Genomic DNA, 17,650 nt, shown 5'->3' with positions numbered 1-17,650 from the left:
AGATAATGATTATACACAGTGAATAAGTCAAAGGTCCATAAAAGAGAACTTTACAGAAAATCACTTTGGTGTTTCAGAGGAGGCCCCTGGTGGCAGAAAGCTGCACCCCAGGTAGTGTCAAAGAGGCTGCAAAATAACATCAAGAGCTTCTCCATTAAACCAGTGGAAGGCCAAAAGGTATCAGATGATTTTGGTGAATTGAGAAATATCTCTACACAAATTATGTATAATATGTAGACCCAAATCAGAGAATTTACTAGAAATGCAAATTATTGAACCCCAGCCCCACCCCTACTTCAAACCTGCAGAATCAGAAACTCTGGTGATGGGCTCGGCAATCCAGTAAAACAAGCTCTCCAGGTGATTCTGCTGGACACTGATGTTTGAGAACCACTGATTTAGCAACAGGGAGGCAAAGATTGTAAGAAACAGTCTAAGGAGATAAAACTGGCTATAGGAGGGAGAGCTGGGAAGTGGAGGGGTAAAGCAGTGGGTGCTGTTCTTTAGATAAAAGCCTTTCATTCTATTTGAAGTTTTAATCATGTGTATGAACTACTTTGAAAAGTTAGAAATTGTTTTAAAAAATAAACAAACTGAGATTTCTAAAGTATGTCTGTGGCAGAAGCCTGGCCTGGACCCTTAAGATGGAAACAGGAAGCCGGTGGTGAAATACAGGAGCCCAGGCTCAGCACAGTTGCTGCTAAGTAAATCTCAAGTCCTAAGGGATGTCCCTGCCTTCCTGAAGATTCATCTGCTTCCTTTTCTGTCCCCGTGGATGGCTGCAGACCCCCTCCCCCAGGGAGACAGACCAGGAGTCCAGCCCAAATAAAGGCACTGTTTGGCCTGAAGTTGCCAGCCTTCCTGTCACTTTCCCACCCATTCAAAAGCAAACTCCGTCCACCTCCATCCCCACCCACCCACTCACCCACCACCACCCTTCCTGGTCTTCCTTCCTCTTTCCCTTTCCTCCCCCTCCCACCCTGCTCATGAATAAATGCCTGTTGGCTTCAACTGACCGATAGAAGCTGTTGTGAACCGTCTCACGGGTCCAGGATGCCCTTCCCCGCCCTCTCCGCGACGGACCAGCTGCACACAGAGCTCGTACTCTGTTCGAGGTTCCAAATAGTTGAGTGTAACAATCTCATTTGTCACTGAGAAGAGGAAAAGTCCAGGAAACTTCAGTTTGCATTTTGTTAAATTGTTTAAACTTGGGAGGTTATTATTGCAATGTAAAACAAAATTAAATTTTCAAAAAGATAACATCTGGGTGAAACAAGCAATTCTATCTTTAAGGCCTCACTTTTTCAGAATAAGAAAAATTAGAGTTTTTGAAAAAATGTTGCCAGGTCACAGTGTGTCATTACGTATAATCTCTGTGCCACCTGCACATTTCTGCCCTTGTGCTTTTATCTTTCCGTTTGCAAAATAAGACCTTACAAATTTACTATATGAAACATCATACTTAGGAGGAAAAACTCAATTAGAATAATTTTATTTTTACCGTTTTCAAGTTCATACACTGATTTTAATCAAGTTATTGAGCAAAAAGACTCTTGAAGGGTTTGCTTAATGTGATTGGACAACCGATTTGTAATAGTCACATCATTATAAGGAAGGGTTCTGAAGTCCCTGGAAAATACAGGATTATTTTCAAATAGCATTTTCTCCTTAGTTATTTGCTTTAGCCAGCCTCTGTATTTCCATTGACATTTCAAAGGTAAATTTTTTCTTTACCCTAAGATAAGTTCCTAATTGGCAAGGGGGGGGGGGGAATAGACTATGTTTAACAGTTCTTAGAAAGGTACTCTATGGATATTCACTGGTAGACAAGGTGATGGCTTATTACCGCCATATGACAAAACGGGCCTGGCCACTGATGTTGGAAACAGCTGTCCAGCAAATCAGCTCAACATCTCTGAGTCTAGATTTTATTTGAATCTACAGTAGAACGAGAAGAACTCAGTAGCAATATTTTGACTTCATCCAATCTACCTAGGTTGTCAGCAGCATTATTGAATCCAAACCCTACTTTTCTTCTTTAATAACTTTCTCAATTATCTACATACAGTAGATACAGAATCATTTTTAGGAAATCCTGGGCAAAGTAAGATTAAATATGGAAGGATACATGTTTCCTACAAGCTGCATAGTGGCAGGTCTGTCCATGAGATGGCTCAATTAGAGCATCAATTGATATTGCTGTTCTATTTTAATTTTTAAATTATGATTTTATATCATACAAACAGAACTGTAATTTGTGTTTCAAAATAAATTTAACTGTTATCGTGAACTTTTGACATTTTGTTACATTTTGCTAATTTTTTTTCTTTTTTCAGGAAGTTGGAGGAGCGTGATAGAGCTCTCTTTAACCACACCTCCCTCTTCCCCCACCCTAGTCCTGTTTGCAACTGCCCAAACTTTTCAGGTTCAAAATCCTGAACCTGTGTGTTAAGAGTCTGCAGGACAGGGCAAGACATGAAAAGAGAAAAGAGTAAATGACTTAACAAGGCACAAAGAATCACCCCTAGGATTTAGGCAAATTAAGTCTGCCTTTCCAGCAAGCCCTGGGCTTCCTGTTTCCACATTCATGGTGTAAACACATGTTTTCACCATGACCAGGCAAGAGAGAGTGCTCAAGGCAGAACTGGAGATCCAGAGAGGCCTAGACAGGAAATACTGACCTAGATAGTTACTCACAATGCAAACGGGCCCTGTGCCCCTAGTACACAGAGACTTCCAGAAAGTCAGTCCCAGAACTTAGAGGGCCCCCCACACTCTCCTGAATATTCTGAAATGGAATAGAGGGTAGTGGCAGGGAGAAGGGGATTTCTATATTTGGGGAATAATATTTTTCCTGATGTCATATCCCTGGGGCCCCTCCTGTACAAACCTTACCTTGAATGTGTCTCCAAGCCTCATAATGATTAACAGGTTTATACAGAAGTTTCTTGGATTTGATTGGCCCATCCCCAAAGTAAGGCTCAGAGCTGATGTTGATGATGGCAAAGTTATGTCCAGTGTCAATCACATTCGGTGCATTCAGGGGCTTTGGAAGAACTAAATAAAGTTAAAGCGATAACATTAGTCCTTAGGCTTTGGGGTTTTGTTGTTGTTCTTAATAGGGGTAGAGGAAGAGTGCCTTACATTTCCAAGTCCTCTTGGAGTTCTCTGCTCAGATTCAATGCTCTCTGAGCTCTCTTGCTTTGATCTTGTTCCTCCTACCCATTATCCAAAAAATTCTTCCCTAAAATACTCCTCAGCCCACACCCCTTCGGTGGATTCTCCTTATGCACATAGGATTAAAATCAAAACCTGTACCATGACCTGCCAGGCCTTGCATAATTGCTCACTCTAACTCCAAGCCTTCTCTTCCCTCATCCAGTACCCTCCAATCCCGTTCACCTTTTAGTTCACTCAACCGACAAGCACCTAGCTCCTTTCCCTCTCAGCCTCTCTGTTGATGTGCTGCAAGGAATCCACCTCCTATTATTCTCCCAGATAACTCCTACTGAACATTCACCTTTTAGCTCTGATATGGCTTCATCACAGGAGGCTGTCCCAGAACCTCGATTAGATGCCTGTGTTATATGCTCTCAGAGAACCTCTACTTATTTTTCCTTGTAATTTTCTGAGTTAATTATTCTAAGTTATTGTGATTATTTTATTGGTCTTCCTACCACGTCATGTATTCACTCACTCATATATATGCTCTTTTTTCTGTTTAACAAAACACAGATTTATTATTTTACAGTTGTGGAGGTCAGGAGTCTGACATGAGTCTGACTGGGCTACCATGGAAGTGTCTGCAAGACTGTGTTCCTTACTGGAGGTTCTAGAGCAGAATCTACCAGAGACTACCTGCCTTCCTTGGCTCCAAGTCTCTTCCTCACCTTCAAAAGCCAACAAGGTCAGGTCTCTGTGACCCTCCTTCCACTATGATGCCTCTCTTTCTGGCTATGGTCAGGAAAGATTCTTGCCTTAAGTCTATCCAGTGGGCATCCACTGGAGAGTCTAGAACAATCTATCCATCTCAATAACCATGCATTCTCAATGGAAGTGAGAGCAACTCCAAGAAGCTGAAAACTGGTTTTTGGAAGAATCAAAAAATTTAGATATTATAATAGATTGTAGACCTCCAAAAGGTCACAATCCATAAATGGATGTACAGTACAGCTGTAATGTTGAAACTTTATGGTGCTAGGAGTTTTAGAATAAAATTTTTAAAAGAGCTCCTCAGTCGAATGATAATAAAAGAAGGTTGTAAAACACTAGACTCTAAACTACTATAGGGCAAAGACCATGAAGGTTTGTTCACCAGTACAGAACCTACCAGGTGCTCAATAAGTGTGTGTCAGTGAGTTTCCAGGAGCTCAATAGCTCCATTAGAAAGAGACCTTCTTGGGCTGGAGATGTAGCCCCATGGTGGAACACTTGCCTAGCATGTGTGAGGACCTGGATTCCATCCCCAACACCTCAAAAGTGGCGGAGCGGGGGAAGGTTTTCTTAGAAATACATACCTGGGTTTTCTTTCCCTCCTCAAGAATGTGTATTATATGATACGGAAGCTTCAAATATCAGAGGATAATTCAACATTCAGTAATTTTAATTTTCTTCTTTGTCTCAACACTTTGACTTAGAAGTGACCTTCAAGGATACCCCACTTAAAATTGTAGTCACCTCTCCAGCCTACCCCAGCATTCCTTACCCCACTTCTGCTTTAGTTTCTTCCATGGCACTCAGCATTTTAACCAATGTTACAGGTTATTTATTTGCCATTTATTTCCCCATAGGAATATAAGCAAGGTGTAAGAAGTTATTTTGATCATATGAATTTTCTACTGAATAAAAGAGATTTGGGCTTTTTTCTATAATTAAAAAATAAATAAATAAATAATGAGTCCAAGATGGTGTACATGGATTCTCAGGGCAAAGAATTAAAGTCTATGCAGTTGTGTTTATGTCTCTGCTATTACTGACCTCCTTTTAAAACACTACTATGTTCTGAGTACTTATACCACTTCATTTATGGAGGTTACATCTGGGATCTCCCAAAGGATTTCTAATTAAATAATGGGGTGGACTAGATGCTATACAACTTTGGCCATCCTGCTTCCTCATCTGTAAAAGAGACTTTAAAAGCAAAATGGTCTAGAAAAGATAGTTCTGGTGTTGAGGTCAGGAGACCCAGATTTAAAACTAAGATTGGCCACTTATCAGCTGTGCTACCTCGTACACTTTAAATCCTCTGAATTTGTTTCCTCACTGGAAAAGGAGATAAAAATATCTGCTGTCCAAGGCTCTTGCAAAGATTAAATAAGATGAAGTATGCAATGACTTAGTATTTAGATATTGTAATATCAGTGCCGTTTGTAGAATTTATACCGGAGAGCTATTAGGTATTTTTGTCTAAATGAGTTCATATGTCACTTCCATATTTAAAATTCCTTGTTATGTCTATGAATGACCAGCCAAGTTAATTTGTATTTACCTCTAATTTATTGTTTCCCTTCAAGCCACAAATGTATACATATTCACTCAGGTTAATTAAAAAATTTGAAATACCAATTTATAACAGGAAGAATGTCCACAAACCTGAATTCATGAACAATCATTCATGTTAATTTTTTAAAATAGCTTCATACTAAGTGAGTGATCTTCCAAACAGATTCTCCAAATCATTCTTCATGATGAGTAGAAAGTCACAATGATGAAGCTAAACTTATTGAGAAAACTTACTGAAAAATGTCACAACAATGATGATAAAATAACTCTCAGGGGTTGAGAAAATAAGCTTCATTTATAAAGAATGGCTCATGGAGGTTAAGTTCATTTGTTCAAGACCACATACAAGATTACCGGCTGTTAGAGACAAAACTCAAACCCAAGGCTATGTGACTTCAAAAAGTATACTCTTGATCTTTTTATTCTACTTTCATGGACATGATTTTAATAAAAAAGACTCAGTATCCTAAAAAATACCTCAAAAGTATTTTGGTTCCCCAGCAATACATAAACACCACGCATCAAGGGTGTAAGATCTTCCCATGGAAAATGAAGCTTACCTTTAACAGAAATGTTGAAGGGCTTTTCCACCATCCCAGCCACTGTGTTCACACTGCAGACCCACACCCCTGAGTCAGGGGGGAGAATCCGGTGGATGGTGAATATGGCCACTGAGAAATGATCTGTGTGGTTAAAGTCTTTTGGCTGAAATAGTCACGTACAAAAAAAATTAATTAAAACTTCTAGGGAGTCATAAACACAAAGGTCCAAAACACTGACCCCATCTCATTGTTTAATAAGTTTTCTAGGAGAGATTAAGTAGCTAAATGTAATGCTAATATAATTATGGCTTATTTCCAAAGCTATTGTAGTAGCCCTGAACGTTTATATTGGATGGATGCCCTCTCAGATCCTGCTGTTGTATTTATGTTTGGGAGTGTGAGGTAAACACAAGTGAGGAGTCTAATTCCCTTTAAACTGCTTCTGATAGCATTTTTTCCTTTCTGGTCTTATACCAAGATGGCTGGGTGGGAGGATAAGTGGTTTCCTAAGTGTCTGAGGAGCTGCTGGGTGTGGTATCATGGAAAAAGCCAGGGATCTGAAGACACATGGACCTTGGTTTACTTTTGATAAATTCCTCAGCTACTTAACCTCACCCTGCCAGTCTCCACTTTTGTAGAAAGGGGGACAGGTAGGGCTACGAAGCTATGATTGGAGGGCAAGATGGCAGCTGAGTAGGAGGTTCCAGCAATTGTTTCCCCACAGAGAAATCAATTTGAAGAGCTATTCACACTGCTGTCACAAGAGCTAAAGGAAACCCAAAGCGAGATCATTGTACCTGCTCTTAGAACAAAAATGAAGACATACTGAAGAAGGTATCAGAATAAATCGAACAGAAAAAGAATAAGTAAGCTTGAACACAGGCTGTGTGGATATGGAGGAGAAAAAATGGGGAAAAAAAGTGAAATAAAGAAAGCTTATGGGAATTTTGGGATAGTATTGAGAGAAAATATTTAGGTTACTGGGGTTCAAGAAAGACTTGAGAATATCATAGGGGTACAAAATTTATTCATACTGATAACAGAAAAATTATCAAACCCAGAGAAAGATACAAATGTCTAAGTAAGGAAGATGAAAGATCACTGGTTTGATTTAACTCGACCAAATCTACCACAAGATGTATTATAATGAAATTCTCAAGGGTTAAAGAGAATTTTCAGCCAGATGCAGAGAACATACCTGGAATCCCAGATACTCAGGAGGTTGAAGCAGAAGGATCACAAGTTTGAGACCAGCCTGGGAAAATTATTATCAAGACCCTATCTCAAAATAAAAGGGCCAGGGATGTAACCCAGTCGTAAAGCACTAGCCTAGCATGCACAAGAATTCTCATGAAGACAAAGGAAACACATAATGCATACAGGTGTCCCAATATCTCTGACAGAAGACTTCTCAGCAGAAACTTTCTAGGCCAGGAATTAGTAGGATGAGATTTGTACACTAGGGAAGGGAAAAAGAACTGTCAACCAAGGATGCTTTACTCAGCAAAGTTATCCTTTAGACGTCAAGGAGGAGAAAAAGACATTCTAAAACAATCTGAGGGAATTTATCACCACCAATCAGAGAATTTATCCCAAAAGGAATGCAAAAGGGGGTTGTCAAATTATAAAACAGAGACACCAACCAGTAAGGGGAAAATATCAAAAGAGAAACAAACTCACTATTAAATTCAAAGATGAATCCAGAATACCCTAACAGTGCAAACATGGTACCTAAATCACTCATATCTTCAGTGTGAAGACTAAAATATAAAACAGTTAAAATAATAAATATTAATATATCAAGAGATAAGCAATTTAGAAGTATAAGACATCAAAAATTCAAATGTGGAAAGAAATATAAAAAATTTTATTAGTGTTTTAATCTTTTTTCTTTGTTTATTTTCCTCTATTTCTGAATAATTTCAAGTTGCTATGACTCCAAATAGCTGGTTATAATTAAAAACTATTTTTTGTAAGTCTCATGGTAGCCACAAAGCAAAAGTCCTTATTAGACAAACCAAAAATAATGAATCAAAACAGACTGCTAGAGAAAATCAGTTAGCCATAAAGGAAGACCATAAAAGAAGGAGAAAGAAACAAATAACAAAATGGCAATAGTTATACCTTCCCTATCAAAAACTTACCTTCAATGTAAATGGGTTAAATTCTATAATTAAAAGACAAAGCAGCAAAATGGATGAGGAAAAAAAAGACCCAAATACATATATATATTGCTTATAAGAAACTCACCACCTTAAAGGACACGTGAGGACTAAAAATGAAGAGATGCAATGCAAACAGAATCCAAAAGAAAGCAGGAGTAACCATATTGATTTTGGATAAACAGAGTTTAAATCAAAAGCAATAAATAAAGTCAATGATATAATGATCAATTTAGTCAGTTTAGCAAGAGGAAATTTTACACACACACACACGTAAAGACAAACACCCAATCCAATAGTAGAGCACTTAAATATATAAAGCAAATATTAATAGTAGAAAACTATATTAAATATTAATGGGAGAGATATATTTCAGTACAATAATAGTAGGGGACTTACAGAAATGGACAGATGATCCAGGCCAAAAATTCAAAAAACTAAGACCAAATAGACCTAATAGACTTTCCATCTAACAGTTTCTACATCTGACAGTTGCCACAGTGCACTTTTTCCCCTTCAGAACAGAACATGGAACATTTCCAGGATAGATCATGTTATGTTAAGCCTCAAAAAAGTCTCAACACTTTACTTTTTTACTCTAGGGATTGAACCCAGGGGCACTTAATCACTGAGCCACATCCCCAGCCCTTTTTATTTTTTATTTTGAGACAGGGTCTCACTAACTTGTTTAGGGTGTTACGATGTTGCCAAGTTTGACCTTGAACTTGCGATTCCTCCTGCACCAGCCTCCCAAGTTGCTGGGATTATAGACATGGGCCATGATACCTGGCCTCAGCACATTTTTTAAAAACTGAAATCATATCTTTTTAGTCACAATGCTTTTAAACTTGAATTAATAACAAGAAAGACTTTGGAAACTATATAAGCACATAAAAATTCACCAACTTACTCCTGAAAAACCAATGAATCAAGGAAGAAATTAAGGAAATTTAAAAATTTCTTGAAACAAATGAAAATGGAACTAATATACCAAAACCTATGGGATAAAGCAGTATCAAAAGGGAAGTTCATAGTAATCAAAACAGAAAGGTCTTGAACAAATTATCACTATACCTCAAGGAACTAGAAAAACAAAAACAAAAGAAACCCATAATTAGTAAAAGGAAAGAAATAATGAAGATCAGAGCAGAAATAAATGAAATAGGGACTGAAAAGAAGAATGCAGAAAAAAAAATCAATGAATGAAGAACTGGATCTTTGAAAAGATTTAAAAAATTAACAAACCCTTAGCCAGACTAGGAACAAAAAAGATGACTCAGATAAAATCAGGTATGAAAAAGGAGACAACCAACACCATATAAATGCCAACAATCATCAGACATTATTATACACCAACAAAATGGAAAAATTCCTGGATACATATACCTTACTAAGATTAAATTATAAAGAATTAGAAAACCTGAACAGACTAATAACAAATAAGATAATTGAATTAGTCATCAAAAGTCTATCCAAAAAATCCTAGGATCAGATGTCTTTATTGCTGGCACCAACAGCTGATGCCATCTACCATGGGCAAGTCAGAGAGGGAGATTAAGAGAACCCACATTTTGGATGGCACTAAGGCATGTCTTAAAACAGAGAGGACAGTGATCAGGGACATTATCAAGCACACAGTGAGCTGTGCTTTGTTTTTGTGTGAGAAGGATGTGGCGCATCTCCCAGTGGCCCACAATGAACAGGGACAGCCACCATCTTTTCCTACTGTGTTTCCATGGCCAGTGGGTATGGGTCCAAACCCAGGTACCCAGACCTGTATAATTCTAGCTGGGTCTGAAAAACTGACCTGGCAGAGGCTCACCACATGACCCAGAGTGTAAGTAGAAAACCAGGTGATTATTCTCTCTTTGCTGGTTTTCAGTTTTATTTTTCATGAAATATTTTATTGAGTGTATTTTGTAGTGAAGACTTCCTAGTTGTGAATTCTTTTAATTTTTGTTTATTGTGGAAGTTTTCATTGCATCATCAAATCTGAAGCATTAATTTCATAAACAAGCAGGAGTTTCTACCCTCATATCAGATAAAGTGGACTTTAAACCAAAGTTAATCAGAAGGGTTTTTAATACTGCTTAAGGGAATTATACATCAACAAGATATAACAATTATAAATATTTATGCCCCAAACAATGGAGCATCTATGTACTTCAAACAAACCCTTATCAATTTCAAGAATCAAATAGACCACAACACAATAATACTGTGTGACTTTAACAAGCCTCTCTCATCACTGGATAAATCTTCCAACAAAAACTAAATAGAGAAGCTATAGGACTAAAAAATACAATTAATAATTTAGACTTAACAGACATATAGAATATTTCATCCATCAATAACTGAATACACTTTCTTCTCAACAGCACATAGACCCTTCTCTAAAATAAACTACATTTTAGGCCACAAAGTGATGCTTAGCAAATACAAAAAAAAAAAATCGAGATAATATCTTGCATTCTAACAGATCATAATGGAATGAAATTAGAAATCAATGACATAACAAAAAAATAGAAGCTATTCTAATACCTGGAGACTAAATAATATAATACTGAATGATCCATGGATAGCAGAAAAAAATCAGGGATGAAATTAAAAAATATTTAGAGGTAAATGAGAACAGCGACACAACATATCAAAATCTCTGGGACACTATGAAGGTGGCTCTAAAAAGAAAGTTTTTAGCACTGAGTTCATTCATTAAAAGAATAGAAAGTCACAATTAAATAACCTAATGTTACATCTCAAGGCCCTGGAAAAAGAAGAACAAATCAACATCAAAACTCATAGAAGAAAAGAAATAATTGAAATCAGAGCTGAAATGAATAAAATTGAAATTGAAAAAACAATTCAAGAGATCAACAAAACAAAAAGTTGATTTTTTGGAAAAAAAAATCAATAAAATTGATAAGCCCTTAGCCATGCTAACCAAGAGAAAGGAAAAATTTCTAAAATTTGTGATGAAAAAAGAAATATCACCATAGACACCACTGAAATACAGAGAATAATCCAACTATTTTGAAAATTTAATACTCCAAGAAAATAGAAAGTCTTGAAGATATCAACAAATTTCTAGAGACATATAACCACCCAAATTGAACCAGGAGGACAGAAATTTAAACAGATTCATTTCAAGCAATGAAATTGAAGATGCCATCAAAAGTCTACCAAGAAAGAAAAGCCCAGAACCAGATAAATCTCAACAAGTTCTACCAGACCTTCAGAGAAGAATTTACACCAATCCTCCTCAAACTATTCCATGAAATAGAAAAGGAGGGAATGTTCCAATCTCATGAAAGCTAGTATCATCCTGATTCCCAAACCAGACAAAGACATCGAGGAAAGAAAACTTCACACCAATATCCCTGATGAACATAGATGCAAAAATGTTAATGAAATACTGGAAAATCACATACAAAAACACATTCAAAAGATAGTGCACCATGATCAAATGGGTTTCATTCCAGGAATGCAAGGTTTTTTCAACATATGGAAATCAATAAATGTACTTCACCACATCAATAGATATAAAGACAAGAATCACAAGATTATCTCAATAGATGCAAAAAAAAAAAAGCATTTGACAAAATACAGCATCCATTCATGCTCAAAACACTAGAAAAACTAGGGATAGTAGGAACATACCTCAACATTGTAAAAGCTATATATGCTAAATCCAAGGCCAACATCATTCTAAATGGAGAACAATTAAGAGCAGTCCCTCTAAAAACTGGAACAAGACAGGGATGCCCTTTTTCAATTCTTCTAGTTAACATGGTCCTGGAAACTCTAGCCAGAGCAATTAAGCCAAAGAAAGAAATTAAAGGGGAGTGCCCATGGGGTTGGGGTAGTGGCTTAGCGTAGAGTGCTCACCTAGCACGTGTGAGGCCCTGGGTTCAATCCTCAGCACCACATAAGAATGAAATGAAAATAATGTGTCCAACTACAACTAAAAAATAATAAATATTTAAAAAAATTTTTTAAAGAAATTAAAGGGATGTATACAGGAAAAGAACTGAAATTATCCCTATTTGCTGACAAAATGATACTATACTTAGAAGACCCAAAAACTCTACCAGAAAACTTATAGAATTCATAAATGAATTCAACAAAGAAACATGATATAAAATTAACATCCATAAATTAATTGTTTTCCTATACACAAATGATGAATCAGCCGAAAGAGAAATTAGGGAAACTATCTCATTCACAATAGCCTCAAAAAAAAAAAAAAATCCTTGAGAATTAATCTAACAAAAGAAGTAAAAGACCTCTACAATGAAAACTACAGAACACTAAAGAAAGAAATTGAAGAAGACCTTAGAAGACAGAAAGATCTCCCTGCTCTTGGATGGGCAGAATTAACATTGTCAAAATGGCCATACTACCAAAATCATTACATAGATTTAATGCAATTCCTATTAATATACTAACAACATTCTTCATAGAAATAGGAAAAGCAATCATGAAATCCATTTGGAAAAAATAAGAGACCCAAAATAGACAAAGCAATCCTTAGAGAGAAAAGAGAAGCAGGAGGCATCACAACACCAGACCTTAAACTATACTACAGAGCTATAACAACAAAAACAGCATGGTATTAGTACCAAAACAGACATGAAGACCAATGGTACAGAAAACAAGACATAGGCACAAACCCATATTAATACAGTATCTCATACCAGACAATAGGCACCATAAATATACATTGGAGAAAACATAGCCTCTTCAACAAATGGTGTGGGAAAATCTGAAAATCCATATGTAGCAGAATGAAATTTAACCCCTCTCTCACTGCACAAAACTCAACTCAAAATGTATCAAAGACCTAAGCATTAGACCAGAGACCCTACATGTACTAGAACAAAGTGTAGGTCCAACACTGAATCATGTTGACTTAGGAACTTCCTCAACAAGACTCCTAAAGTGCAAAAAAAAAATCTTTGCTACCTGCACCTCAATGCAGGATATATAAAGAACTAAAAAAATTAACACACACATAAAAATAATCCAATTAATAAATTTGCAAAGGAACTGAATAGACATTTCACAGAAGAAGAAATATGAGAGGTCAACAAATATATGAAAAAATGTTCAACATCTCTGGAAATCAGAGAAATGAAAATTGAAACTACACTGCAATATCATCTCACTGCAGTCAGAATGGCAACAATCAGGAATACAAGTAATAATAAATGTTGATGAGGATGTGGGGAAAAAGGGACTCTCATACATGACTAAGTGAGACTGGAAATTGGGACAACCAATCTGGAAAAGAGTATGGAGATTCCTCAGGTAATTTGAAATGGAACCACCATTTGACCCAGTTATCCCACTCCTTGGCATATATCCAAAGGACTTAAAATCAGTATGCTACAGTGACACAGCCACATCAATGTTTACAGCAGGTCAATTCACAAGAGCTAAACAACGAACCAGCATAGGTACCTTTCAACAGATGAATGGATAAAGAAAATGTGGTATACATACACAAGGGAATGCTACTCAGCCAGTAAATTCATGGAACTGGAGACTATCATGCTAAGTAAAATAAGCCAATCCCCCAAAACCAGAGGATGAATATTCTCCCTAATATGTAGATGCTAACTCACAATAAGCAGGCAGGGTTGGTGGTAGAGAAGAATAGAAGTACTTTGAATTATACAAAGGGGAATGAAGAGAAGGGAGGGGAAATGGGAATAGGAAAGACAGTGGAATGAATCAGACATTACTTTCCTATGTGCATATATGATTACATGACCAATGTTATTCCATAGGAAAGACAATGAAATGAATATGACTTAAAGTTCCTAAATACACACATAAATACACCACAATGAATCTCCACATTATGTACAACCACAAGACTGTGATCCTAATTAGAATAAGATGTGCTGTTTGTAAAAATATATCAAAATATACTCTACTGACATGTATAACTTAAAAGAATTTTTAAAAATCCTAAAATTTTAAGAAACCATACACACATACTGCAGATGGCCAAAGAAATACTGAGCAAAAAGAATATAATAGGAGGTTTTACACTACTTGACTTCAAACTAGACTACAAAGCTACAGATTTTAAAACAGCATTAGTATTGGCACAAAATTAGACACATAGACCAATGAAACCATATAGAGAGCCTAGAAGTAAGCCCACACATCAGCAGCCAACTGATTTTGACTTAATTGCTGAGAATTTGCACTGGAAAAAAAGACAGTCTTTTCATTAAGTGGTGCTGAGGAAATTGGATATCCAAATGCAGAAGTACAAAACTACTCTCTCTCATCATATACAAAAATATAGAAAAATCAAATTAAAATGGAATAATAATTAATAAATAAAGTAATAATTAAATCTATGAAACTACTAGAAGACTACACAAAGGAAGTTCTTGAGGACATAGGCCTGGGCAGGGTTTGAGAAGATCCAAAGCCCAGGAGACAGAAGCAAAACTGGACATAGGCAATTACATCATAGTAGATAGCTTTTGACCTCAACAGAGGTCAAAAGTCATTGAAGTGAAAAGACAAGCTATATATGAGAGGGAACATTTGTAAACTATATATCTGACAAGAGATTATTAGTGGATGATACACTCGAGTAGACAGTTCTCAAAGGAAAACATACAAATGGCCAACAGGTACATGAAATAATACTGAACTTCAGTGGTCATTAGAGATGTGCTGTGAGTCTCCCTATATTTTTCACTTTGTTCTTCTAGCTTATACTCACCACCGAGGTCTCAAAACCTCATTCCCGTTAGAATGTCTGTTAAAAAAAGAAGCATAACCTTGCCAAGTGTTGGCAAGGATGTGGAGAAAAGGAAAGGCTTGCACACTTTTGGTGGGAATGAAAATCAGTACAGCCATTGTAGACATCAGTATAGAAGTTTCTCAAAAAAATTAAAAATAGAAATACCATAAATTCCACTATTGGGTACATATCCAAAGGAAATGAACTCATTATGTTAAAGAGACATCTGCACACCCATGTTTATTGCAGTACTATTTACAATAGCCAATAAATGGAAACAACCTGTCTCCAACAACGGATGAATGAAGAAAATATGGCAGTAGACACAATGGAATACTATTCAGCCATAAAATGGTTGAAATCCTGTCGTTCTTGATAACCTGGACGGAACTGGAGGCCATTATATTAAGTGAAATAATTCATGCACAAAAAAGGCAAGAACTACATGATCTAACATCTATGGGAAGTCTAAAAAAAGTTCATTTCACAGAAGTTGAGAGTAGAATGTTTACCAGAGGCTGGAAAGAGTAGAGGGGAGGAAGGATGTGAAAATGTTGAGTAAAAGGTACTACATTAGCTGGGACTGGTGGAGAGGGCCTGTAATCTCAGCTATCCTGAAAGCTGATGCAAGAGCCACACAAGTAAGAAGTCAGTCTCAGCCACTTAGTGAGAACCTGTTCCAAAATAAAATAAAAAGTTCTGTGGATACAGTTCAGTAATCAAGTGCCCCTGGGTTCAATCTCCAATACCAAAAATAAAGAGAAGGGAAGGGAAGGAAATGAGAAAAGAAAAAAAAAAGAGAGAGGTACTAAAGAGCCCTTGCCTAGCATGAACAAGGCTCTATGTTCAATCCCAGTACCACAAAAAATAAGTAAATAAACAAATAAGAAAGAATGCGCGCACAATTCTATGATTAGATAGAAAAAAGATTTGTGGTTCTATTATCCAGTAAGCTGACTTTGGGTAGTGTTTGATGATAATATGGATGCACTTATCCTCATTTGAACATTATACAATGTATACATGTATCAAAGTATCATACAGTGACCTATGTACATGTATAATTTTATGTATCAGTTAAAATTTTTAAAATAAAAATAAAGGATTAAAAAAAAGAAGAAGAATAGTATAATTCACTGTTACTGGAAGGTGGGCATTACTTCTACTAGCTCATGGTAAAGCCAACAAGATTTTTGGGAACTGTCCATTAGTTTCTTCTACCTAATGCATTGTTTGAGATTAGGAACATTTGATGTGTGGACAATGGTAACGGAGAATTTTATATACCCTGCTCCCAAGAGGTCCCTCATACCTATCTTTAGTCAAGTTGATTTTTCGGTCATCTTTACTTCAAAATCTATAACTTTCTATTAATTAATTAAGCCATTAACTTTCCAAGGATTGCTTATAACATGAAAAAATTTAGAATGGCTCCTTTCTCTGCTACATTTGGAATGGCTGGGAGAGAGAAAGGAAGATGTTGGATAGTTAGATCAGTCCTATCCAGCAAAATAGAAGTGCTGTGGCACAGCCCTAACTAGGAGAGCAAAGTGAAGATGTACAGGGAATCCTAAGAAAGGCACTCAGATCTAAGGGGTTCTGGGGAGCGTGGTTTCTGAAGTGGAGATGTGGAAAGGAGATTCAAGACCTTTCCATGTAGAGTCAAATGGATCATGCTGAACTTTCCTCTTCTATACTCCCATAATTGCTGCTCTGAAAAGCATGATAGGAGTAGACCAGTCAATAAAACTCCATGTCCTAGTAGTACATGAATGTACGGGCCACCTTACATTTCCTGAATATGAGGAGTTACCGATGTGGGGATATGGTGAGGGCAGAGTCTTGCAGTGTGGCATGTATGCACAGTGTGGTATGTATATCCAGCTCGCCACACAGAGTTGGACAGTTCTGTAGGACACCTTCCATTCTTGATACTCAGCTCCATTGACCCCGCAATGGTGGCATATTCCCAACCTCACACTGCAGAACTGGCCATGCAGAAGAAACTAGTGAGGCTGCTCTGAGTCTGTTCTGCATCCACCAGAATATGGCATTTTATAAAAGCATGCTGGCCAAGGAGGATGTAAACACTGAGTGAAAATCTAGCCTTGAGAGCGTGATTACCATACTGAAACCATCTCATGGTATTAGGAAGGCAGATTAAAAGTGGCTCTTACTTGGAGCACTGTCCCATCTGGCTTCACCAGGGTCATTTCTTCATTGGCAGGTAGTGGCTGGCCAGAGGCTTTGCAAATGGGATTAAATTTACCACTGTTTACTTCTATATGATCTGGCAAATCCTCTATCTTTGGAGTCATCCTTGGCATGCCTGAATGAAGAAAAGAGAGCCATGAAATCTGATCCTGAACCCAGCAGCAATAATAATAATAATAATAGCTAGTTCAGCAAGTCATGCACAGTGCAAGAGATTTACAAATATTTTATCATCACATAATAAACATGTGAGGTGGGTGCTATTGTGATCTCCATTTTATAGATGAGGAGACAGAGGCTCCGAGGCCAGAATTAAGCCTAGCCCTTTATAAATCTAGTGTCTACACTCTTCACCATAGGCCTATGTTCCCTCAGTGAACCTAGGGGAAGGAGTCTCAATATTAAAATGATCATCATGGCCACATCTTCCCCTGATCTTGCAGTTCAGTCCCTGTCTTGCT

The 17,650-nt window shown here is 37.1% G+C and overlaps 1 protein-coding gene across 2 annotated transcripts in view; it reads right to left on the bottom strand.

Moving 5' to 3' along the window:
• The window catches only part of Tek (TEK receptor tyrosine kinase), a 109,742-nt gene that overhangs the window by 29,336 nt on the left and 62,756 nt on the right, over positions 1-17,650 (bottom strand). For both annotated transcript variants that reach the window (XM_027930966.3, XM_027930967.3), the window contains exons 8-11: positions 17,153-17,304; positions 6,063-6,207; positions 2,896-3,057; positions 1,017-1,151 (exon numbers count right to left, since the gene is read on the bottom strand). In XM_027930966.3, the coding sequence (XP_027786767.2) occupies positions 1,017-1,151; positions 2,896-3,057; positions 6,063-6,207; positions 17,153-17,304 (594 nt within the window). The remainder of the gene's footprint in view (positions 1-1,016; positions 1,152-2,895; positions 3,058-6,062; positions 6,208-17,152; positions 17,305-17,650) is intronic.

The sequence above is a fragment of the Marmota flaviventris genome, chromosome 13 (genome assembly GCF_047511675.1).
Source record: "Marmota flaviventris isolate mMarFla1 chromosome 13, mMarFla1.hap1, whole genome shotgun sequence".
Lineage (NCBI taxonomy): Eukaryota > Metazoa > Chordata > Mammalia > Rodentia > Sciuridae > Marmota > Marmota flaviventris.
This window is presented reverse-complemented; position numbering and strand designations above follow the sequence as displayed.